A 26,510-nucleotide genomic window follows, 5' to 3' on the forward strand; every position below is an offset into this window, starting at 1 on the left:
AACTTCCAAGAAATTCACATGCCTCCCCGCTGCTGCAGAGCCTCCACTGGTTGCCAGTGACACAAAGGACTGCCTTCAAAAGTCTCTGCATAGCCCATAAGTCCATCTATGGGCAATCCCCTGCGTATATCAAAGAAAGGCTGGAGATCTACCGGCCAGAAAGAAGTCTAAGGCCCTCCGAGGCTCAACTGTTGGTGTGTCCTCGGTTTAAACTGGCCACAAAAGGTGGAAGATCCTTTTCGGTCTTGTTGCCTAGGATCTGGAATAAACTGCCCGAGGCTCTTCGTAAAGAAGGAAACCGGCTCCACTTTAGGAAAGCCCTAAAGACTATCTTATTTAGAGAAGCGCTGAATCCAGTATAGTCTCTATCCGGTCCTTGTTGCTGATTAGGTTGTTATGTTTTGTGGTCAAAGCGCCCTGAGACCTGCCGGTGAATTGGCGCTATATAAACTGACAATAACAATAACAACAATAACAATCGCCCTGCCCAGCGAGTCCGTGGTATCCAGCCCACACCGGATGGAATATCGCGCTGCATCTCGGCCTTCCACAAGGGCCTGGCCGAGTTTAGCCCGGACCTCCAACGGGCACTCTGGCAGCACTTCCGCAACCGTGTCCCACAGAGTTTGGGTGTAGCGGCCCAAGAGACAGGCGGTATTGACAGACCGCTGCCCTAAGCTTAGGGACAAGAACACCTTTTTCCCAAACGGTTCATATCTCTTGGATTCCCGATCGGCTGGGGCCGTTGGGAATGCGGTCTGGGAATTAGAGGCCTGGATAACGAGGCTCTCGGGGGTGGGATGGGTGGACAAAAAGCAAGGGTCACCCGGGGCCGGGCGGTAGCGTCTGTCCACGTTCCTATCCACAGGCGGACCTGTGGCGGGCTTGGACCAAGTGCCCACAAGAACGTCACACAAGGCCTCATTGAACAGCAGCAGAGGCTCACTGGAGCTTGACTGCGGTTTGAGGACCTCAGTGAGGAGGTTAGTCCTCACGGCCGCGACGGGGAGCTCAAGGTTTAAGGCCTTGACTGCCCTCGTCAACACTACACTATATGTAGACCCCGCCTCCGAAGCCACGGTCGGAGGGGAGACAAATCCAGTTTCTGGCGAAGTGTCAGCACCACTGGCCTCCCTAAGCTCATATGTCCAGTCCTGTTGAGACTGGAAGTCCAGTGCCAGAGAGTCCTCGTCACCAATTTCCTGTAGAACAGGATCAGCAGACGGGGCCTCCTCATGGAAATAAAAATCTCCAAAGGCCGTCGGAAGCGGCGCCAGAGTCGGACCGTAGGGAACATTGGGGACGGCGTCCACAACGGGCGAAACCCGTGGGGCCGGCGCTGGTGAGGTCGTAAGGTCGACCGGCAACGAACACGAAAGCGGATCCGGTGAGGTCCTGCGGCGCCGGGACCGAAGTCGACGGCGGCGTCGGGACCGAAGTACCCGACGGCATCGGGCCGAAGCACCCGACCCGCTAGGGCCTCCAGTTGGGACCGCTGGGCCCAAAGGCGCCATGGAACCAGACTGAGGAGGGAGGGTTCTTATGGCCATAAGGTACCGGTCGATCTCCTCCGACGTCGCGCCGTGCCCAGGGACCCGAAGGTGTGGGGCAGGGGGCGACGCTTGCGACTCCCGCGGAGCCGCCTGGGCGGTTTCGCCCGAACCCCCAGCCGCATCGTTCGAGCGTCGGGGTGGGTCGGAGGAACGATGACGTCTCTCCGACCTCTCATGCCTCTTACCTGAGGACTTGAAGCCTGACGAGCGGTGTCCACTCCCAGAGCTGCGATGACTCCGACCCCGCGACCGGTCCCTCAACCTCCCGTGGGGACCGGGACCTGGAACGGCGCGGGCCGACTGCCGGAGCTCGAGTCGCTTGCGGGACTGCTCCCGCCTAGCCTTCGACGTCAGGGCTTGGCAGTCGGAGCAGGTGCGGTCGTCATGGTCGAGGCCTAGGCACTGCAGGCACCGGCGATGGGGGTCTGTGACAGACATCAGTCGGTCGCACTTCGAGCAGGGTTTGAACCCGGGCATCCCTACCGGCACCGATAAGAGTCGAGGACTCAAAGAAAGATATGATCAAAAAGATCAAAAGTTCAGTCAAAAAGTGACTGGGGGTAGAGCTTCTCAGATTCTGCGCTAGCTGGCGCGGAAAAAAGAAGAACTGACGTCAGCGCGCATGGGCGGCGTCTAAGTACTCTGACGAGGTCATTCCAGCGCTAACGACGGACGCAGAGCCGCAGACGACGCCTACCGACGCGCAGGGGTATTGCTACGCAAAAGTTTCCGGATCCAGTCTGACGCCTGGGGATATTCTAAGGTAAGGAATCTATCACTAACGTGTCTCTTTCAGATAACTGGTGTTTGATCTTTATTCAGAATAACAGCAGTCTCCCTGTGCGAAGCTCAAGTGGAGGAGAGAAAACGTTTTCTACCCTATGGATTTCTATGCATTCCCTTCCCTTTATTGACTGGGTTTCTTGCAAAATAATGATAGTAGGGTTATAAGGTTGTAAACTGCAAAAAAACGCATCTCTTTTCCGTCTACTATTCAGACTAGTCACATTATGACCAACTATAACTCCACTGCTCGTCTTTCTCCGCTACCATCGTAATCTACTACTTCCCTTTCAACATGTCCTCGTTTGCACTATAAATACCATATAACGGTAACTATAAACAATGAATCTTGTGAACAGGTGGCACAGTAGCACACAGCTGTATCGCAGAGGTGTTTTTCATTTTCAGTTAAGCGTCTAATCTCCCCCTTTCGGTAACCCTAGTGCCCAAAAACCTCTGTGCCCTCAACCCTCCACCCCCCCCCCCCCCCCCCAACACATTGTTCCTAGCCTATGGAAGCTAAGAATCACGACCCTGCTACCAAATGGATGCAATCTCCTGCACCAGAGGAGGCCCACAACTATTCTTTCTCCATATCCCTGAAATTTGCCCCCACACTAAGTGCCTCACAGAGATGTCTCTTTGCGGCAGAATTCTAAACTTCTTAAAAATGTTAGCTTGTGTGGGACTGCAATAGAACCTTAGCACCGCGTAGGTGAGGGATAAAAATTAGATTTTTCATACATGAGGAGTATCGGACATATATATATTATGTTAGCATGATTTATCTATATATATCCTCTCTTCTTAATATACCCACAACATAACCCATATACCCTTTAATTGGTAGGAAAAGGTTTATTCATTTTGTTTGTTCAATATTAATAGAGTAGGCCGAGAGCCATACAGATGCCATCTTCTTTCCTCTGTGTCAGACACAAGCTGTGATCACGTGTTACTCTCCAGTAGGTGTCAAGTCCCAGTTCATTTGAATTACTGAGAGCAGCTGAAAATAAACTGTTTTCCCTCTGTCCTGGGACTTAAGGTCGCATCTGGCTTTGGGTCAGATAATTACATTCCTGGAGGCGCCGTGCCTACACTCCCGGGCAATAGGACGAAAGGGAGTCACCCCTCCTGACCTTCCCAGTAATAAATAGTAAAGCTTTGAACCAATTATGTGTGCCATATATGGTCCTTCCTTGGGGCCCAAGGGCCGAGTGGTGTTTTTCCATTAATGGTGACTTCATGTGTTGAACTGAAGGTATATATGTTTGGTTTTGACTGTAAGCCAGCAGTCTTCTCTGCGCACCTGATGGATGAGGGATGGAGAGGGTCCTCTATAGAGTATTTTGCTTAATAAACGATTGACCCTTCTTCAATGCCAACTGACTGGCTATTTGGTAATGGTATTGAGGCCATGTGGTAGGTATAGCCCTTTATGTTATTTTTACTGTTTATCAGTTGGCGACTCCGCAATTGGGTCGTCCTCCCGTAACCGGGTAGAAAGGACGAAGAAAGGGGAGCTCTGGTCGAATGGGTGGACTGACCGAAAATTCTGACTTACTCTGCTCTCGCAATCAGGGAGCCCCAGCTGCTAGTGACCCTTTGCCGGAGTCCTACGGGCGTTACCCGGGAGCTGACCGTGTTGGTCTTCAGGAGTTGGGAATGGAGAATACGCAATTGTACCTGTGTGCACCAGATGAGTGAATTGCTTTGATGTCTTGTGGAACACCCTGTTGAGCAGTGCTTTTGAAACAGTTAACTGTATAGTATTTGGTGGTCGGTGTACCACGGAGAACTTTGGAGGTCTGGCGGGGCAGCATTGTGGCTGCACGGGTAGATGCTCCACGGATTTGTTTTGTGAATAATAGAGATATCGATCTGACGCCTAGGTGTGGCTTGTGTGGTGCGCACCCGGCCGGACTGGTCTCGGAAAGGCCCGTGGTTGTACCTGGGTAGCCTTTGGGACATATCTGAAGCGACGCCAAGGCAGCGGGCTTAGTCTGAATAGTCTCAAGGGTGAACCAGGAAGGCTTCAGTATGGTCTGTAGGACAGTCTGTGGTTAATACCTGTCCGACGGTCTCTTGGTAGTCTTTGGACTGTTTGATCTTGGTATCTGTTGGTCTGGAATCTGAATTGATTAGTTCTCAATGAGTCGACTGGCTCCGTTCTTTTGTTTGGAAAAGACATGTCGTTTTGAAATTCTTCTTTGTGCATATATATGTATTGATTGTCCGTGTTTGATTCTAAGAATAAGTGACAATGGTGAGGATGTGTGAACATGGCCATGTTTGAAAGAATATTTCCTGAATGAGATTTAACTGCTAACTATCATTATGCCGTGTTTCAGCAAATTATGTTTTGGATTTTAATATCCCAGCCTCGTCCTGCTTGGCTTTGGGATCGCTGCCATTTTGTTTATTGTTGTTGCCTCCCAGCACCGCCTCTCCACCCCGCTCCCGCCTCCCTGCTGACACAACCCTCGCCCCACCCCCTCCACACTCTATTTATGACGAATTGACGTACGCGCAGCGTTCACGCGCTGCGGCCGTGCCGAAGGTGCGCCAAAGGTAAGCCCGTCTGCGCCCGTCCGCGCCAAAGCCGCGCCCAGCGCCAGACCCCCTGGTCCATGCCATGCCCAGCCCTCCCGCATTACATACGATGCTTCCACCCTCCTAGCCCTTAACCCCGGCCGAACCCCCAACTGCGCCCAAGCCGCTCCTGGACACACCCATGGACCCTTCACATGCTACTCCTGCAAGTTCGACGGCACCAAGATAAACTCCTCATCCACGATCGCACAACAGATATCTGACTCCAACCACCTAAAATGCATCCTGCTCAACACCCGCTCAGTCCACAGACACGCCATCGACCTCTGGAACCTACTAGACACCATTTCTCCCGACGTCGCCTTCCTAACAGAAACATGGATGAACGCCTCATCTGCCCCAGACATCACCATTGCCATCCCGGAAGGCTACAAGATCATCCGTAAGGACCGCACCGACCAAAAAGGAGGAGGCATCGCTATCGTCCATAAGAACTCCATCCGCATCTCAACCAGCTCAGACGTCAACCTTGCCAGCGCCGAACACCTTCACTTCCTGATCCACACAGACCCCCAACACCACACTCAGAGGCACACTCCTCTATCGACCTCCAGGACCCCACGCACAATTCAGCGACGTTAACACTGACTTTATCACCCCACACGCCCTTCCCTCCGAGGAATACATTCTACTGGGAGACCTCAACTTTCACCTGGAAAAGAGCAATGACAGCAACGCCACCTCCCTTCTGGACAATCTCGCCAACCTCGGACTCAAACAACTTGTCACTACGCCCACCCACATTGCAGGTCACACACTCGACCCTATCTTCACCTCCAGCAAACAGGTCTCCTTCAGTCACACCACTATTCTCCATTGGACGGACCACAGCTGCGTACCCTTTACCTACAATAAGACCACAACTCACAACCTTCCTCAACCTACTCTGCGAAGAAACTGGAACAAAATCACCATCGACCAGATCTCCTCATCGCTTCTTCAACACCCCCCTGCAAACTCCTCAAACCCCGACCAAGCAGCAATTAACCTCACCCAAAGGCTATCCAACAGCGCCGACATCCTAGCACCGCTGAAAAAACGTCAAACCAAACTAGGCAGCAAAAACGCCTCCTGGTTTAACGATGATCTTAAGAAATCAAAGAAACTCTGTCGCTCCCTTGAGAAGGCCTGGAAAAAAGACCCAAACACCAGCACCAGGGACGCCTTCAAAAACGCCACCCGCATACACCACCAACTTATCCGATCTGCCAAGAAAGCCGCATTCAAAGACCGACTAGACAACAACGCCCACAACAGCAAGGAATTTTTCAACATCGTCAAAGAATTTACCAACCCCTCAGCCAACTCCAACGACATCACCCCCTCTCAAGCCCTCTGCGACTCCCTAGCTTCGTTCTTCCACAACAAAATCGCAGACATCCACAACAGCTTCGACAACCGACCCGGAGACCAACCCACCCAACCTTCTGCAGGACCTTCACCCCCCTTGAACATCCTTAATGACTGGAACCCAATCTCCACTGAAGACACCGTTCGCCTGATGAACTCCATCCATTCAGGATCCCCCTCAGACCCTTGCCCTCACCACATCTTCAACAAAGCAGACTCCATCATAGCACCACACCTCCGAGACGTCATCAACTGCTCCCTCAAATCCGGCACCTTCCCAGAAAGCTGGAAACACGTCGAACTCAGCGCCCTTCTGAAAAAACCCACAGCTGACCCCACCGAACTCAAAAACTACCGCCCCATCTCGCTCCTCCCATTCCCGGCCAAAGTCACCGAGAAAGCTGTTAACAACCAGCTCGCCGCCTTCCTCGAAACCAACAAATCCCTCGACTCCTCACAGTCCGGCTTCCGAGCCAAACACAGCACTGAGACCGCACTCATCGCAGCAACAGACAACATTCGAACTCTACTGGACAACGGAGACACAGTCGCCCTCATCCTCCTCGACCTCTCTGCTGCCTTCGACACAGTCTGCCATAGCACCCTTCTACAGCGCCTCAGAAACGTCGGAATCCAAGGAAAAGCACTGGAATGGATCACCTCGTTCCTCACCGGAAGAACCCAGAGAGTCCGCCTCCCACCATTCAAGTCAGAGGCCACTGAAGTCATCTGTGGCGTGCCACAAGGATCTTCTCTCAGCCCCACCCTCTTCAACGTATACATGAGCCCCCTTGCGGCCATCGCTCGCCAACACAACCTCAACATCATCTCCTACGCTGACGACACTCAACTGATCCTCTCACTCACCAAAGACCCTAACACCGCTAAAACCAACTTACACGAAGGAATGAAAGAAGTATCCGAGGGATGAAGCACAGCCGTCTGAAACTTAAATCAGACAAAATAGAAGACCTTATCTTAGGTACCTCCCCCTCCGCCTGGGATGACTCTTGGTGGCCAGAGGCCCTTGGAAAAGCAACCATCCCGACGGACCACGCTCGGAACCTGGGCGTCATCCTGGACTCCTCACTCTCGACGAACAGACAAGTCAACGCCGTTTCATCATCTTGCTTCAACATTCTTCGCATGCTCAAAAAAACATTTCGCTGGATCCCCACCGAAACCAGAAAAACGGTCACCCATGCACTGGTCACCAGCAGCCTGGACTACGGAAACACCCTATACGCCGGTATCACTGCAAAACTCCAGAAAAAACTCAAACGAATCCAGAACGCATCAGCCAGACTCATACTAGACATCCCACGTAAAGACCACATCTCTAATCACCTGAAAAACCTCCACTGGCTCCCCGTCAATAAGAGGATTACTTTCCGCCTCCTAACCCACGCACACAAAGCACTTTACGAACTTGGACCCGAATGCCTCAACACAAGCGCTTGCTACCGTACCTCGCATCAATAAAACCACCATGGGAGGTAGATCCTTCTCCTACCTTGCAGCTAAAACCTGGAACTCACTCCCCACTCACCTTCGTCTCACTCAGAACCACCTAGCATTCAGAAAGCAACTTAAACTTGAATATTCGACAAGTAACTCCCCACCCTTCTTCAAGCGCCTTGAGACCCTCCGGGTATGTAGCGCGCTATATAAATCTTTTTATTTGACTTGACTTGATGTTGTAGTCGCCAGAAAGGCAAAAGTTTTGGATGAAAGTCAACCTGCCCCGCCAGAGGGCAGCCCAAGTTATGATATGTATGTTAAACATGGTAATTCACCCATTCTGTTTAATGCGCTATGGCATAAATATACTAAAGACAATGTGGAACTACAATACCCCTTAACCGGGTCCTTTGATGAGAAAAAGATACATTTTTTGCAGGATTGACTGTTTTCTAAACAAAGTCGGCAAGCAATGTTTGATTCTTTAAATATGTGGCAGAAGAAAGCAAAGCGTAGGCGCATCAGGGAGGAAAAGTTATGTAAAATGAAAGGAGGTCAGACGATTACACAGAAAGCCATAGCTTACGACAAAGCTCAAACTGAAAAAAAGGAATTGATTGTACAGAAAGACAATTTAGATTACAGGTGGATAAAAGTTACGTAACTAGGACTGAGCCAGAGGATGAGATAGAGGATTTATTGGATGCGCGTCCACCTCCCCCTTATGCTCCTCAACGCATATATCCTGCGGTCCCTTTAAATCCAGCTCGGGCTCCAGCGGCTTCTGCGCCGATTGTTTCCTCTCCCCCCCTCCCTCTGGGAACATCCTCTGTTTTATTTCCCTCAACATTTGGATCAGCTACTTTATGGCCTGATGCATTGACGTCTCCCTCTATGTCCACAGTTGTTTTGTCTCCCCCAACTTCCGCTTGGGCTTCCCAGTCCTCGAGCACGACCCGAGCTCTAGTTGACCCTACTCCCTCCCGTGCTCTGGGGGATCTTGGCGCACGAAGGTGGTTTACTCGTTCGGCAGTAGGACTAGAAGAAAAACAGCTGATTGCGGATCAGTCATCCCAGTGGATGCGCAATCCTATTTATACTTTAGCTGATGTATGGATACACTTTGAGATTATGAGACCGTTATGCAGCAGCATGCCTTAGAGCACATGGCCATACGTCTTATTTCTCTATGGGAACAGTGTTTCCCGGGAGGGAAGGCCCCACAAGTGATGTTTGATATTCAGGACAGGGCTCAAAAGTCTGAATAAGGACTAGAGAAAGTGTACAGGAACATAGAGGTTTTATTGAATTATCGAGGGTGGATGCACTCGAAGTGTCCAACCTGGGACTCCCAGCACCCTATGCGGGAACTCCATCCTATATCTCACCCTGAAATACCGGAATTAAGGAATGATCAGAATGTGGTAACTAGACCTTGAGTGGAGGCACGATTCCAAGAACATTGGGTTTATACCCCTTGGAAAAGGAGTGAATTCCTTTCGCTAAAGGCACAACTCCCCGACCCCCGAAAAAACCCTATGGCTTACTATAAAGAGCTTACAGAAGCGGCCTCCCCAGCTGTTATGACCCTAGCTGACATTGAGCTATTTTTTGGGTTACTAGTCCCCGTTGACGTGTGGCGACAGGTGCATGACCAGGACCATGCTTCAGAGTTAGGCGGGACTTGGGATCAGATTAAAGATTGGCATAAGGATCGAAAGCCTGGTGACAAACCGAAACCCGAACTATTGGCTTTACCGGGTCGGATTATTACCTACATGCATTCCTTAATTCCACCCCGTAAGGTAGATTGGAACAAATTGACAGCGTGTAAGCAGAAGAAGGACGAAAGTGTTTTGGATTTCTTCACTAGATTTGAGGGTGTGTTCATAGTGGGCAAGATTTGTCAGTGGAGGGTGGTGTACGATTATTTGTTAATCGTTTCTTGACAAACCTGTTACCAGAGGTCTCTGCGCGGCTACAAGCCACAGAGTACTTGGACCTCTTCTACACCTTCGGTTATACTGAGTATGGCCCAGTATTACGAACATAGGGAAAATGAGAGTAAGGATAAGACGGAAATGAAAACAAAGGTTCTTAAGAAACGAGTGTTGTTACAGCTTGTCATCAGGGGACGAGGGAGAGAGGCGGTAGAGGGTTTGTCCCGAGGGGGGCGGGAACTGGACGAGGCGGAGGGCCAGCTGTTGCTTTGGGAATAAATCAGTGCGCCTATTGTAAACAGTAAGGCCATTGGCGATCTCACTGTCCATTGTTGCTGGCTCAGAATGGGGCTATGAGAGGGGGAGGAAGAGGTTGAGGTGGTGTGGATCGTAGTGATGTGCGGAGAGAGGAGGCAACGCATGGCAAATCGGAAAATAATTATTATGATAACCCAAGAGGTAGGCAGTATTATAATGAGGATTGTACGATGGATGGGACTGAAGGGTATGCTTACACATAGGACAGCCAAGGACAGAGTGGGGGCCAGGTGTCAGTACCCGTTGATCAGCAAAGTCCTTATCTGCAAGGGCGGTTGATGGGGACATCTGAAAACTTTTTAGTTGATACGGGTGCGATGAATAGTTCCATTTCTCGTTCGCTGGTCACAGGGGCTGCTCTGTACGGGCAGAATAATATTTCGGTGGGATTTTCTTGAATTCCTGTGGTGAGCCCCATTTCCAAACCTATTCCGTTTACAATTGGTCCGGTTACAGTGGACTCTCAGTTTTTGTTGACTTCACATTGTGGGGAGAATCTATTAGGATTGGTTTTGTTGAAGAAATTGCATGCACAGATTCATTGTTCCTCGGATGGTGATTATCGGACTATGCAATCCCCTGGTAAACATACTTTGCAGTGCTTTGCTAAAGATGAACCCCTCCCTCCTGAGTTTTCTGCTATGCCAGCGACACTGTGGGCCACTGGAGACACAGATGTAGGATTGTTAAAGATTCCACCCATTTCTATTACTTTAAAACAAAATGCCAGTTTACCGCGGATACCGCAGTACAAAATATCCCCAGCTGGCGAGAAAGCTTTGCTCTCCATCATACAAGATTTGATCGAGAAGGGTGTGGTGGAGGAAACGGCTGCCAATATATGTAACAGTCCTATTTTACTGATTCTAAAGAAGGCCCCTGTCGGAAGCGATCCTGACCATGTTGATACTTGCCGTTTTGTAATTGACCTGCGAGAAATTAATAAGATAGTGGTGCCACAATACCCTGTGGTTTCTGACATCACTACTATCCTCACGATGATTCCTCCCAATGCTAAATATTTTTCTTCTATTGATTTGAAGAATGCTTTCTTCAGCATTCCGATAGCCGTCATATTTTCAGCTTCTCCTTATCTGGTCGCAGCTTTCGGTTGTGTCGCGCTCCCCAGGGGTACACTGAAAGTCCTATTATTTATAGTAGGGCTCTGAAAGCATTATTGGATGATTTGACCTTGCTTCCTGGTAATGTGCTCTTGCAATATGTCGACGATTTGTTGATGGCTTCCGACACTGAAGAAGGTTGTAAAGATGCCACTGTTAAATTGTTGTCCCATTTGGCGGCTAATGGTAATAAAGTCTCTCTTTCCAAATTTCAATATTGTCGACAGGAGTTGACCTACCTTGGTCATCTACTGTCGAAAGAGGGGAGTAGACTAACCCCTGAGCGTGTGACTACCATTTCTAACATGTCTGTACCTCGTACTCAGCATGATGTTCTCTGCATAACTTCTTGCTGTCGCCACTGGATTCCTAATTTCTCTCTTCTCACTAAACCTCTCCTGTACTTAACCACTAAAGATGTGCATGAACCTCTACCCTGGACTAATGTGTCAGAAAGCTTTTGATACTTTGAAATCAGCGCTTTGCTCTGCACCCGTCTTGGGTACTCCTGACTACCGAAAACCTTTTGTGCTTTATGTACACAAGGTGGACGGTTGTTCGCTTTCTGTGTTGACACAAGGATTTGGTGGTAAGCAGAGACCTTGTGCCTATTTCTCGGCGGTGTTGGATAACGTCGCCAGAGCGCTTCCTAGCTGTTTAAGGGCAACTGCTGCAGTCACGGTGGCCATTCGACAGTCGGAAGGGCTAGTTCTGAACACTGTCCTCACAGTGATGGTACAGCACGCTGTGGATACATTATTGAACAAAACAAAGACCCAGCACCTTACGAGTGCCCGTCTTACAGGCTACAAATTGACTGTGTTTGCTCCCAATATTACAATCAAACGTTGTGCCACTCTGAATCCTGCCATGTTACTACCTCTCCCTTCGGACGAGAAACGCAATGATGTACATGATTGTATATTTAGGACGGAGGAAGAGACGAAGGGACTGGTAGATCTCACAGACATTCCTCTATCTGACCCTCAAGGGGATTTGTATGTCGATGGCTCTTGTTTCAAGTTACCGGATGGCACGACAACTGCTGCATATGCAATAACTACTCTACGCACTGTGGTTGAGGCTTCCCGAGTACCCTGTCAGTCAGCACAGGCAGCTGAGTTAGTGGCATTGCTTCAGGCCTGTGAGTTAAGTGAAGGATTGAGAGTAAATATTTATACAGAAGCCAACGACCACTGAAGAGAAACAACCTGTCCCAGCAAGACCTGTCTGGATTCCAAAGATTGGGGATCTATTCAGGGAAAAGATTGCGGTAAAGAAGGAATTTGGGCCTTCTTACAGAAAAGCAGTACCTGTCTTAGCCATCCACGGGACAAGATCAGTATTACTACCGCCCCTTGCTGGTAAAAGGGAGAACAGAGTTGTGTCCATCGACCTGGTCAAACCACATCATATGGCCGATAATAAGTAGTAGGCCCAGTGGACTCCCAAGATGTAGCAGCCGACCAAATCTTGCTACAGTCCAAGAGGTTCAAACTGAAAGACTTATCACCTTTGATAAACCTGCAGTAAGAAAAGAAGGACTATGCAACAAAGCAATGGAACTTGTGCTTCTGGGTACCCAAATAACAGTTCGTCAAGAAACACCTGTCTACAACGATGTAGCATCGGACTACACAAATATGAAAATGGAAGAAGCAGCTCCATAGATTAAAAACAATCCTGATGCAATTCCAACAATTGACAGAACTGCCTCTGGATATTTTATTAACTCTTTTATCAACTTGAAAAATGGATTGAATTTTGGATTGTGTTAGGCGTACTTTTCCTCTTGCTCTGGCTCATTCTTGTTTTAAGCTTGGGAAAAATGATAGATGGAAAATACAGTAGAATGGACACAGCAAGTAAGAAAATTAACTTTCTCCTGAAGCCTCACCAATCATCTCAACGTGAAAGAAGAGACCTGTCATCAGTAAACATCACAGCCGTTCCTATACCTGGTGGTATAGCATGGGATAGAACTGATTATGACATATATGGCCCGGTGGAATTGCTGAAGATTCCACGCCAGTTCAAGGTTTTTTTGAGTGACTTTGTATCACCCAGCACATTTAGTGATGATTGGGACTTTAAAAATGTTAACAACATGATGACAGACTTAGAAATGTCAGCTAAATTCACAGAACATGAATACTTAGAAGGTTCATCAGATTATGAACAAATGTATTGTTTTAATCACTTTGGTCACCATTATTTGCATAAATCTGCAAGCCCTAGGAATGTTTTACTTATAATCAATGGGAACATTGTCCAACGTCACCAAAGGGTAGCTCAAAAACATTTTATGAAAAGTTTCCGTACTTCTCAGGGTTTAAGATTACAAATCCAGAAACGTTTTATTATAAAAGTATGAATAAGACAGGAATGAAAACAATGTTGACCAATACAAAACAAATTTATTCTGCAAACTTTTATGCTCAGCTGTCTACATTCGTTTTTGACTTTTGGAAAGACAACATTGAGACAAAAACTGTCTGTGGCACAAAAGACTGGCAGGTGCAAGATTTAGAAGCCCTGTTCAGAGCCTGCATTATACCAGAACAAATAATGTTTTTAAATGGCACTGTTCAACAAACTTCTTGTCTTGGCCTGGCTAAGATAAGATTTAAATAAACCGTCTATACCCAAACCCACATCTGACAGTAATGATACTACAGAAGAGGAGATAGACGCACCCTATATTTTGAAACAAAACAGAACTAATTCTGATTGGATAAAATGGTTAATCTGGCCCACAGACACGAATAACTGTCAAGATAGACTCCTGAACAAAACACAAGGGTTCACAGTGAATATGCCAGATCCAAGATACTCCCAGAGACAACATCCAGGAATAGTAACTACTTACAGTGTAGGAAAGCTATGCCTTGAGTGGCTAAAAAAATCTACACTTCCAGAAATCAAACACTTATCTTTACTTAAAGAAGGAAATGATATGCCATATTTCTTAATAGGGCCTCGCTAACCACGTCAATTTTTTTTTATATACGCCGGTATATACGCTGCGTACAACGAAGCCTGGAAAATAACGCAAATAGAAACTGCAGAAAGAATACGAGAAATTGATCGTATTCATTTAGAGAAAAATCTCTCTGTAGTGGACAATGGGTTAATGACTCTGTCCTCCAGAAAATATTCTTTGGACAGCATTGTATCCTCTGCAATTGACATAATAGAACCGGACTTGCTAATGTTACAACATGGCCAGTCTCAATTACGTTCTATAACGCAGCTAGGCCGGACGTTACAAAATCTTCGTTTAGGCTACGTGCCATGGCGTCTAATCAACACAACGTCATTGTTTGCTGTATTTAACCTTACAGATAAACAAATCTCTTTGGCACAATGAGGAGCAGACTATACGGTGCTGAGCATTGAAGAACTGGAAAGATTACCATTGACAGTTTCTGAGAAGTCTGTCATTAAATGGATAATACATGGCACCATCACGATACCAGTGACGTTTTTCCAATTTCAGTATTGTCTACAGCATATACCAGCGGGCCTGTATGAAAGGTTGGGTAAAGAATACATTAAGTCAACCTAGACTTTACCTTACACACACAAATGTTGGCATGGGGGAAAAGAGGTATTCCTTAGTGGTAAAAATTGTAAGAACTCACTAAGTGGTACACTTTTATGCCAGGGTAATAATTTACACAGAGCCTGCAAACCTCTTTTCACCTGCACGGTACACCCTCCAGAGTGAGAAAACCAATTTTCAGGCAGCTATCCAATGGCAGCTACGTTATGCTCAATGACCACAGCTGTTGTGGCATGTTGCCAGGAAAAGCGTATCTAGTTAGTGTGTCATCCAGGGTCACTTTCTGTATGCAAGTATTGTATCCAAAGAGAAAGACAGACATGGAGACGGTGTTATTTGAAGTCATCCTCGGCATTTTTTCAAATTTTTGCACTCTGTGTTCGGCGGCCTGCCTCTCATTTTGGGACTCGTAGCAGGAATTCTATTTTTATTCCTTCTGCTCCGATATGGCAAGTCCAGTCACCAACAATACAGAGACTACCATGGAACAAGCTCTCCTTGCCATGAGGTATCGTGAACACATTACAAAGATTCTTGGCTTGGCTCATTTAAGAGATCTGAACACCACTTGGTTCCTTTCGTTCAGACCAATCTGGCAAGATTGCATCTTACCTGTTCTACGATGCCTGCTTTGCGGAGAGGAATGCGTGTTGGACATTTGTCTTACACTTCCATTAGTCCTGCCATCAGATGTTGATGCCTTGCTAGGTCTGGTAACGACTCATGCATCGTGTTGCTACCAACGGCTGCCAATTCTGATGATGGCATTCATTGAGGTCTCACCGGCAAGTCTAAGTGAGGTTGAGATACGTGACACTACAGGCACACAGGTACCACCTACTGCGGACATTGCTAATGCATCAAACGCTGATGGCGATGATCCTCATCTATGCACATTTGACCTGCTAACTGAAGTGGTTCCACTTTCACCTACTATGGTAGACTGTTTCTTTGCCAGCCTAGACGATCTGATGTTTTCTCCTGACACCGAGAATAACTTTTGATTCATGCACACAGCGTTCCCAGAACTCTGAAATTGGACCTTCGTTTTTTCAACAAAAAAAACATCAAACAATTAGGACTTTTTCCAAAATAGAACTTTTGGCACAGAGTAATCTGCTTAAAGTAGAACTATTCTTAGAGAACAAGATTTCTTTTGAAAAACTTCCTAAATGACAATATTTTGCCTTGTCCTAAAAACGAAACAAGTTTGTATATTATGCTATCGGATGGTCTCGACTTTTTCTGTACCTTAAGAGACATTTCATGAATGTAATTTCGTACGTCATAAAGGTTAGAAAATATGCTCTCATAATATGCTGCGTATCTTTTGAGACTGTTTTTTCATACAGTTTATACTCATTTCATGTGAACAAACCTTTTCAAATGCAATTTGTATTTTGGGTGGGATTGTAAACACTAGCCTTAGATATGTTCAGTGCTTATACATTTAGTTTTATTGAACTTAATATCGTGGAGTGGATGTTATGTACGAATCTAGGACCCAAGTGTAATTTTTCGGATTCATGCCCATATATAGGTATAAATCACCCGATCCTTATATAGGCATAGAAATCATACCCTTATTTAGACTGAGCCTATGCAGCCCAAATACAGCATGGCTACTTCCACTAAGTTCCGAGAATCCACAACGATTTCTTGGAAAAACCCTCCTTCAGCAGCTAGGGTCTTTGATGACGTTATTATGTCCAAACATACGTCAAACTCGGCACTTTCAAGGTATAAATATGCCTACATTTGCCCAGACAAACACAGTGGTTTGGAGCAGTTCGACTATCTACTTGCCCGACGCGCCCTGCAGCAGCAAGTGCCGAAGGAAGCCAACCATCCAGCTGACCCACTGAGACACGCTGTCTTTTCTCTTGCAGAGAAATCCAGCTCCAGTGTTTCCAGGCTACCCTTGCGGGTTGCTGTGAAATAAAGTCCTGAGAGAGAGATACAAGACCTCCTTCATTCTAAACCAAGGTACGGAGCTGATTAGACCCTTAGAGAATTCTTGGAATAGATTCTTGGCAAAGAATACAAAACTTAAGCTACACCTCACTTACTTCTTCCCTTGTACTTGTCTTAGGTTAGGTACACCTGGGTAGGCGTATTTTAGAAGCACCAGTTGAGTACTTTTAGTCTTTATTTTATCACTGTATGTATTTTATGTGTTTTATGGCTTAGAAACCATATCATGTTTTTACAGTGTTACTTTATAATACTTATCGTATTATATACCTTGTACTTTATAACCAGTATTACGATTGTAGCAGTAAATTTTTTATGCTTGAGAAAGAAGACTGTTCAATAAACACTTTTTATTGAAAACGCCCGTCTCTCAGCACCTCTGGTGAAACGAAGCATGCACGATTGACTGAGTAAAATAGTTATCTATTGTTTCCGCGACTCTAGAGATTAATTTCTTATTCTTGGGAAACTAAGTTGTCATGTTTATGCGGTTGTCAGAAACGAATCCCTTCTTGTGAATTCGAGAAAGTTTCTAGTGAACTCTGAGCTAAATGGCACTCACAATTAAGTTTAATATATTCGATAGAGACCTAGTCGACCTCAGTCCTACGCCTAAACTATAGTATATATTATTCCAATGCGCAGAGCCTATTGGGAATATAAGAACTACACTACACCTGGTTCCTTTCTGGTTGGTTCTGGGGTCTGTTGGAAGATTCTGATGGTACTGGCAAATGTAGCCAGTATCATATTCCGCTGTTACCTCTGGATACAATCTGGGCCTGCATGTTGTTCTTATTGTGCCACTAAACTCACCTCCTCTATGGCCGGTCCTTCCCCCAGCAGCGGTAAAAGCCCAATTAGTTCAGCAAGAAAGAAAGGATATAATGCAGATTCATGAAGGGATATTCGAAGACTGAACAATTTTAATTAGCTACATCAAGCTAAAAGGGCCGTTCTGAGGGATAAAATTTAGTTTTTTCATACACGAGGAGTATCGGACATATATATATTATGTTAGCATGATGTATCTTTATATATCTTCTCTGCTTAATATACCCACAACATAACTCATATACGCTTTAGTTGGTAGGAAAAGGTTTATTCATTTTGTTTGTTCCATATTAATAGAGTAGGCCGAGAGCCATACAGACGCCATCTTATTTCCTCGGAGTCAGACACAAGCTGTGATCACTTGTTACTCTCTAGTAGTTGTCAAGTCACAGTTCATTTGAATTACTGGGAGCAGCTGAAAATAAACTGTTTTCCCTCTGTCCTGTGACTCAAGGTCGCATCTGGCTTTGGGTGCGATAAGCACATTCCTGGAGGCGCCGTGCCTACACTCCAGACAACCAGGATGAAAGGGAGTCACCCCTTCTGACTTTCACAGTAATAAATAGTAAAGCTTTGAACCAATTATGTGTGCCATATACGGTCCTTCCTTGGAGCCCAAGGGCCGAGTGGTGTTTTTCCATTTACGGTGACTTCATGTGTTAAACTGAAGGTATATATGTTTGGTTTTGACTGTAAGCCAGCAGTCTTCTCCGCTTACCTGATGGGTGAGGGTTGGAGAGGCTCCTCTATATAGAGTATTTTGCTTAATAAATGATTGACCCTTCTTCACTGCCAACTGACTGGTTATTTGGTAATGGTATTGGGGCTATGTGGTAGGTATAGCACCATTATGTTATTTTTACTGTACATCAGTGGTGTTGGTGGGGGGCGAGGTGGGTGGATTCTTAATTCATCAATAACCAAATTGTTATTTCAATGGGTAGAACCCTTAAAGTAGACTTGCCTTAGTGCCAAATCCGCTGTGGTAGCCAAGTGTCCACTCCTGCCACAGTTAAAGCGGGCACATGAACACAGCCCAACGGAGGTGAAAAAAAGAATTACAATAGGCAAGGTGGAAGCCACTCACTGGCTCACCCGGGTCGTAGGGCTTTACTAGCAGCAGAGTCTCCTTTATCGCCTGTAGTAGTGAGTCTTCATCCGGCACGCAAAGGATGACTCTTCCTATCCACAAACTCTAACGCAAACGTTATGAATACCGCAACCTGGCACGGATGGTGTAGCCAATACAGGAGGCTCAGCAAAATCAAACTGTGCAGTGGTAACACAGATTCCCGCCACCCGCTCAAAAAATGCTTGCTGGGCATAACGGACATTATGAGCTATTCCCTGCATGAGGCTGTTGGCCAATTGTCCTACCCTGTTGACACTGTCAGTCAAGTCTTAAGCAAATCTGCTCTTCACTGTATTAGGAGCACAGGGTTAAGTACATATGTCTGCTTTATGTGTAAAATAGGATGATCTGTTGTGTGTCTGTACATGGATTGACACACACACAAGCAAAGAAGGGCACAGTAGAAAGCCACTTAAACCAATGTTTACAAAATGGAGACTGAAGATAGCATTGTAGACGGGCAATGCTTTTTTACTCAAATCACTAAAACTCGAGGGAGTCCTCAAACTGGAAGGTGTTAAATGATGACAAACTGTATACCTGTAAGAAATGCAGGGAAAACCTTTTCTCAGAACCTGTCCTTAAGTGAGCTTCAGATGCCACACTAGCTCCTGCCATTTTGTTCTCCCAAAGGTATTGCTCTCAAGACACTGATACATTTGAGGTGAGAAGTATTTTTTGTTTTATGAAACATAGGAAGGTGCACCATGAAAGAGCCCAATTCCAGAATGGATTTTGAAATATCTCCTTTATTATTACTCTTCAGTATAAATATTACTTAAAATCCAGCCAAGGCGTTTCGTTCTGTACACTCCTGGATCTTCATCAGAGCTCCAAACTGTGTAGAGCGATATGGATTTCGGATTAAATCACTGGATATTGCATCCATAAATATGAACATGAAAAGAACTGCACATTTGTGTGTCAAACCAGTCACAGAACAGTCCCAGGGGACTTAACAACTGTCTGCACAAATGGCTTAAGAATCGAATTGAAACCAAATATCATTGTTCCAAGACTTTTACTGATCAGTGCTAGAGGCACCTCACAACGTGTTAAGATAGTTTTTAAGATGATCTCTTTGACAGCCATCCCATTCAGGTGGGGGGACATTACCTGAGATATCAGCAACCTCTGCACTTGTCATTAGACCCGGAAACCTCATGCATCTGTCTTGACTACCCCAACAGTTAATTGGCCACCACTGGAATTGGGGAATTTGTGAAGGTGCTGAACTGACACTAATCATTAACCCAATTAAGGAGCGCTGAAGACCAGGACCCTTCTGTCACTGAGTGCATCTCCCTTAGCTTCCTGAAGTGAATAACGGACTACTTTTATATTGCAGAATAATTATAGGTGGTTCTGTGACGTGTGAGCTGGTGTGATCTTTGCTCACATTCACAATCACAGCCATAGGATCCTGGAGCACTGGCTCTAGGGTCATCTCAGTCCTCTAAAAAAATCCTGATCCCTTGCCTGTTGGAATACCCCTTTACTCAGCAGATAGCCAGGTGGAATCCTCTCACGTTTGAGCAGAGGGCTTTGTTTGGACCTGTAGCCATGGCATGTGGATCTGTGACTCTACACAGTCAGACCTAAACCACTCAGAGGAGCAGAGCAGAAAATGAGTGCAGAGCAAGCAAAGGAGCGGCACTCCCATTGGATTGGTACTCCTGCACTGCATCACAAAGTAAACGGTCCCTGAGAACCGCACCAGGGTGAAGAGGGGATTTACACCTCTTAATCTGTGTACAGCCTCAAACAGTAATTGAACAGAGGGGAACAAAGAGATTATGTGGGGCGACCCTGAAGGCAAAAGAAGATGCAGAATGACTAATTGGACAGGCCAGCCCATCTGTCTAGTTCCTGTTATTAGTGTTTACCACAAGCATTATGTTCCACTGATTTGCTTAGTATGTTTTGCACACTATGTAGATAAGTTAGAGTATTGTCAAGACAATAATAGAAATAGGAATTATTCTGTCAGTTCTGAGTTTCTAACATCATACCACGTTCCCAGGTAAAGCTTGTACTGCTGAACCGGCTACTGTGAGAGCAAGTGCTAAGGAGGGTGTACTTGGTGCTCAGTTTTCAGGGCCCTAACATAACAGTCCCAGTACACTAGAAGCAGATGGACTAAATCACACTGACTGATGCAGAGCCACTCGAGTGCTTTGTAGTTCCCAAAATGGAACTCAGATAAGCTCTTTATAAATGCACCAAGAAAGTCACATCAGACAATAGAAAACTAAACTGGAACTATACATTTTTGGACTCCTAAAATCCTCAAGATTTTATAGGTTTAGGACTCCCCACACACACACAATTATTCCCCGACAATGAATGTAATTTGATGTGAATATCTTGGCAAACAAATAATGCTATGAGATAGCGTAGCACAATTCGAGGACAGCCATGATCATAAAACTAGATTTTGCTGTAGAATACATAATTACACATTTAGCTGCAAACATTAGTTGACAAAAATATAAATTAAAAACCTTACTTGCTACAATTTATGATAACATCTTTAGGCATAATCCTTTTCTTTAGCATTCCCATTTTAGGATGATCTCCACGGCCACGGAACAGTCCAGGTGGTTCTGTCTTAAAGTTACCTATTTTCTCCCGGTGTCCATCCAATGTGCAAAAGCCATACTCTTGCGTGATTTTGTCAGCCTCAAGCTTTAGTATCTGGCCACAAAGAAACAAAAGTGCTCATGGCAAATCAAATAAGTAACTAAACTTAATGTACAAATGAGACCGCAGAACTGGTCTAGTACAGATTAATAATTTTATGGGTAGTGAATGAAGAGGGAGATCAGGATCACTAGGGTACCAAAAGCTCGAAAGGAAAGCAGCAAACTCACCTGTCAATATTTCACTCCAAATCCTGTTTGAACAGTTCACCTGATTGTAGACATTCAGCAATGAATCCCACCCATGGATTCAGACCAACAAACTAATGGTTTAATAGAGCAAATAGTGGTGGCCATAGAGGTAACATGAACACTGCAAACCTAGAACTATATCTCAGTCTAAAAGAATTCTTTGAGTGGATAGGGGGATTTCTGAACAAATTGGATTAACAATTGGGTGTTTCTCCTTTGAAGTAACTGTCTTTAACCCATAAATAATCAGAAAGAAGAGGCCATGAGTTTATGAGGGAGGTAGTTAGACTTTTAGAATACAAGTCTAACTCTAATTTGTTTGAAGAATCGGTCACCCATGATATTCTATGGCTCCAGGCTATATCATTGATAGCAAAAGTAAACAGTATATGCAACTTACTAGGCTACCAACAATACTCGGTTGAGTCTTTTAAATGGGAGGTTTACGAAAGCTAAATCGATCTATGCACAATATAGTGCCTCAAATGATTATAAATCCATATTCATCTATTGTTTGTTCAATGCATCTGATTTTAATCTAGTAATTATTCTGAAACAGCTTCTCTTGGTAACTGACAATTTTCCACAGGTCAATGTATTGCGTAAACCAGACAAACAGTTAAGTAGATCACTGCGTTTAATCTTACGCCCATCCGTCTCAATAACAAGGGAGGTGGTGGTAAAAAGGTCAGTAGCTAATCAGAAAAGAATGAAAAATTTCCTAACTATCGTAAAGAAAAGTTTCAATTCTATTAGGGATTCGGAGGCGAGGATTAGGCATACTTTCGTCCAGCAGCCGTTTCAAAGAAGATAACACACAGAGAAAAAACATCTATCATGATGCTCCAGAAGATAAACTACAGATAAACAGCCAATCAGCAATAAACAGTCTCTATTCCTTCCCCTGAGAACGCTCCTCTTTCTTTGTGCGAACAGAGCAGGGAACGTCAAATTCATTCTTGTTTACCCGAATCCGAACTTGGGAAAAGAACAGACAACTTTACACCGCAGGAAGAAACCAATAGAAACAAACTTTCAAAATGACAAGCAACCAACTTTACCATGTGCAAAGAAAACACAAACGTTTACCCTTACATTCTGCAAAGGAAAATCGAATAATTAAAGCACTGCCCAACGTCGCCCGTAACCCACCAAGCCATGAGGCGGAGAGTTCGTCAGGAGGAGGCGGTGGGGAGTCCCTTGGGGATCCTGTATAAGTTCTCAAAACGGGGGTAGAAGGATTGGAAAATCCAAGGACAGTTCCATCAGAACTGGAAACCAGGCTTGTGACCTCCAAATCGGTGTAACCAATTACTAGGTCTCCTTTCTGACGTCTCACCTGGGTCAATACTTGCGTTATCATGGCAAACGGAGGGAATGCATACCCCCGTTCCAGACTCCAATCCTGAAGGAACGCGTCCACTGTCACCGCCCCGGGAACCAGGTGCCAACTGCATTACCTCTCCAATTGGTTGTCCAGACGGAGAGGCAAAGAAGTCTATCGAGGAGGGGCCGCAGCGACATTGGGGACTTCGAAAACACCCCAAGGTGGAGCTTCCAAAGACTTAAATCGCACCAGTGACAAGAGTGCTAATCCGCCACTCGGTTTGATGTTCCTTGGCAGATGTTCCGCTGACAACGCAATCTGGCTGTCTAGGCAGTATTCCCACAGATCGAGACAGATCCGAAAGGTTTTGAAAACGTGTCCCACTGAGGTGATTGACATAGCGGACTGCCGCTATGTTGTACATTTTGAGGAGAACACAACATTGAGCTTTGCCTTTGGTCCAGCATTTCACCGTAAAGGACCCTGCTAACAGCTCCAGGCAATTGATATGGAGGGAATGTTCCGCGGTAGACCAACTTTCTCCTGTGGAAAATTCTCTGCAGCGTGCTCCCCAACCTGAACCGTTGGCATCCGACTATGATGAAAAACGGTTGGGACCCGAGAATCGTGCCGCCGTTCTAGGCCTCCATATGCGCAATCCACCATTAAATTTCCGCTCTTGCTTCCTTCGGAAGAGGAACGAACTGAGAATAAGTAAGGCCTTTGCGGAAGTGGGAAATCTTTAGACGCTGAAGGGCCCGGTAATGAAGGAGCCCCGGAAAAATAGCCTAGATCGAGGACGAGAGCAGACTTACTATCCTGGCTAAGTGGCATAGAGAGATGGTGGACATGGAAATATTCCGTCTGATCTCATGCCTGATCTTGGCGAGAAGGAAGGCTCAGGGAGGCGTTGACCGAGTCCGCCATAAAACCCAGAAACTGGATCTGTTGGGCCGGGATAAGAGCCGATTTCGGGATGTTGATCAGAAAACCGAAAGATTCCAGCACACACACTGTTCGCTGCAATTGAGAAATCAGACAATGTGGACATTGATTCATAATCAAAATGCTGTCCAAATAAACAATTATTCTGATCCCCCGGGAATGAAGGTGTTCAACCACCGGTTTCATCAATGTGGTAAAGCACCAAAGAGCGGAGGATAGACCGAAAGGTAGGGATACAAACTTAAAGACCTGAGATCACTGAAACTGGAGGAAACGCCGATGTGGTGGAAAAATCGGGATTGTGAGGTATGCATCGCGGAGATACAGGCGGAGCATCCAATCCTGAATCCGCAAGAGATCTTTGAGGAGATGAACTCCCTCCATTTTGAAGTGGTGATAAATCACCCATTTGTTGAAATCGCAGAGATTAATGACCAGCCTGTACCCCCCTCCGTCCCTATTCTCCACCAAAACCAAGTTGATGAGGAAGCCTTGAGGGTGATGTGTAGGCAGCAGATAACCCTTTTCTTTAATAGTCTCTTCATCTATCAACTTCATGTGATCACCGGGAAATCGTAATAGATTGGGGCGGGCAGTTTGAATGGGGCTACTGTAAAACTCTATGTGGAACCCACTGACCGTTTGAAGTACCCAGGGGTCAGATGTCAGAGCCCTCCACGCTTGTGAAAACAAAGACAATCTGCCGCCTACAGATACCCCGCCCTGAAACTAAACGCTCATCTTGTTGAGAGTTGATGGAGCTGTTGCCCCGTCCTCTGCCACCTCTCTTGTGAGGATAGGCTCTCGTTGGGTAGAAATTCCCAAACTTGGCTGCATCCTGCCATTGCCCCCTGCAGGAGTCCCCACCTCTGGCAGAGTTTTGGTGAAAGGCGTGGCCGGCCGAGCGCCCCCTGCCACGACCAGCTCCGGTAAAAACACGAGGACTAAAAAATGTCTGGATCGAAGATGGGCTTTGTCCAAAGAGTTAAACGTGTTTACAAACTTGCCCAGCTTTTTAATGAAAGGGTCCCTGAAAAGGTTACCCTCCGCCGTGTGGCCAGCTTCTGAAGTAGAAAGATCTCCTAACTTCGGGTCGATCTTTATCAACAGAGACTTCCTTCTCTCCGTAGAGATCGCACAGGTGGCGTTCCTTGAGAAAAAAACGCCCTCTACGCCCAATCAGACAACACATCCAGAGGGATTAGGGCCCCCGGCGCTTTCGCGTCTTCGGCCATGTCGAGTATTTTTGCTAAAGGGCCATTGATGTACAATAGTTTGTCTTGACACGATCGCCAAGAGCGATCAAGGCCTTCCTTAGGGTCTCTTACAAACTTGGCTAGGAAGGTGGCCATCTTAGCATCCACTTTAGGCGTAAAGTCTACCTTCCCTTCCAAGGCAGGTCTAGGGCATTCTGCCTTTAGCAGCTTCCTAATTCCTTATCTTTGTGTTTCCGCAGATGAGCCGCTATGTAAGATGCCACCATTGGGGCTGGGTCCATTCAGCCGACCTAGGATGTAGGAGGTCCTCTGGTTCTAACTAGTCAGATGACTGGCCTTGGGGTTCAGTGGGAGCGTCTGATTGTGGCGCAGAAGTTGTGCCTGAAGGTCTCCAGGGTTGACTAGGCTCCCCATCACCATCAGATGTCTGTGGGGACTCTACTAAGTTCTGGGCATCAGGAGAATCCTGCGGGTCCTTCGGGATAGGCGCAGGCTGGGCTCCATTTATGCCTTATTGAGGCATGTGAAGTCATCCATGTCCACAAAGGAAGGACCCTCCAGTTTGCGTTTAACTTTTGTAGTCTCATCAGTTAATAGCTGCCCTGGAGGTAACTGGGCCGAGGGCGCTGACAGGTCTTCCCTCTGGTTGAGGAGTCGCAGGCACTGCACCTGCAGCTGCTCAATTTTCCTCCCCAGAGGTGCAACAACATGGGACACCACTTTGAAAGGGGATGAATCCATTACCTGACAAAAACGATCATCTATAGGAAGGTAGGTTATTTCCTATTCTTGGTAATAGTCATCATAGCCCTCCATATTGGAGTCAGAATAGTCCTCTGAGAAGGACATGGGGAAATAACCAGAAACAGGGAGTCCCTGCACAATAAAATGCAAGTAGTACTGATGCACAAGGCTCGGGACCACTTCCACTTATGTTATTGGGGGTGATGAAGCTGCCTGGGGCGGTACCTGGGGGCTATAAAAGTTGTCTACCCGAACCGGGTGTCTCGCTTCAGGAAGGGGCTCTGAAATACAGGAAACTCCGCTCATGGCTGATCAATAAATCAGAAGTCGAAAAAATTTGCCCATATGCGCCTTCACCAGAGCTAAGACCGCTTTGAAATGATGCGAGAGGTGCCAAGGATGTCAAGACGGGCAGTGCGCGTTGGAATAGGTCGTGGCTCCCCTTGCGGTCGCAAGACCACACCGTGCTTTAGAGCCAGAAATAACAAGCAGCCGCAAAGGGACGACAAGTGTTCCCACGGCCGCGCTGAAAAGAAAAAGCAATTAGCAAGAAACAGTGCCACATACACTGAATCAGCGCATAAAAAAAACAATGAATCATAGCGCGATTGAGGCTATAAACAGTACATAACAGGCACAAAGTAAGGAGTAGAAAAAACACTTCTCTGGTTGCTGCTGGAGCAGCGAAGAAAGAGGAAGATAGAGCGTCCTTGGGGGAAGGAATAAAGACGGTTTATTG

The 26,510-nt window shown here is 46.3% G+C and overlaps 1 protein-coding gene across 2 annotated transcripts in view; it reads right to left on the minus strand.

The window, feature by feature from the left end:
• TOP1MT (DNA topoisomerase I mitochondrial) overlaps nucleotides 1-26,510 on the minus strand; it is a 1,598,136-nt gene that overhangs the window by 654,159 nt on the left and 917,467 nt on the right. For both annotated transcript variants that reach the window (XM_086966300.1, XM_086966301.1), the window contains one exon: nucleotides 21,154-21,341. In XM_086966300.1, the coding sequence (XP_086822426.1) occupies nucleotides 21,154-21,341 (188 nt within the window). The remainder of the gene's footprint in view (nucleotides 1-21,153; nucleotides 21,342-26,510) is intronic.

The sequence above is a fragment of the Lissotriton vulgaris genome, chromosome 4_1, assembly GCF_964263255.1.
Source record: "Lissotriton vulgaris chromosome 4_1, aLisVul1.2, whole genome shotgun sequence".
Lineage (NCBI taxonomy): Eukaryota > Metazoa > Chordata > Amphibia > Caudata > Salamandridae > Lissotriton > Lissotriton vulgaris.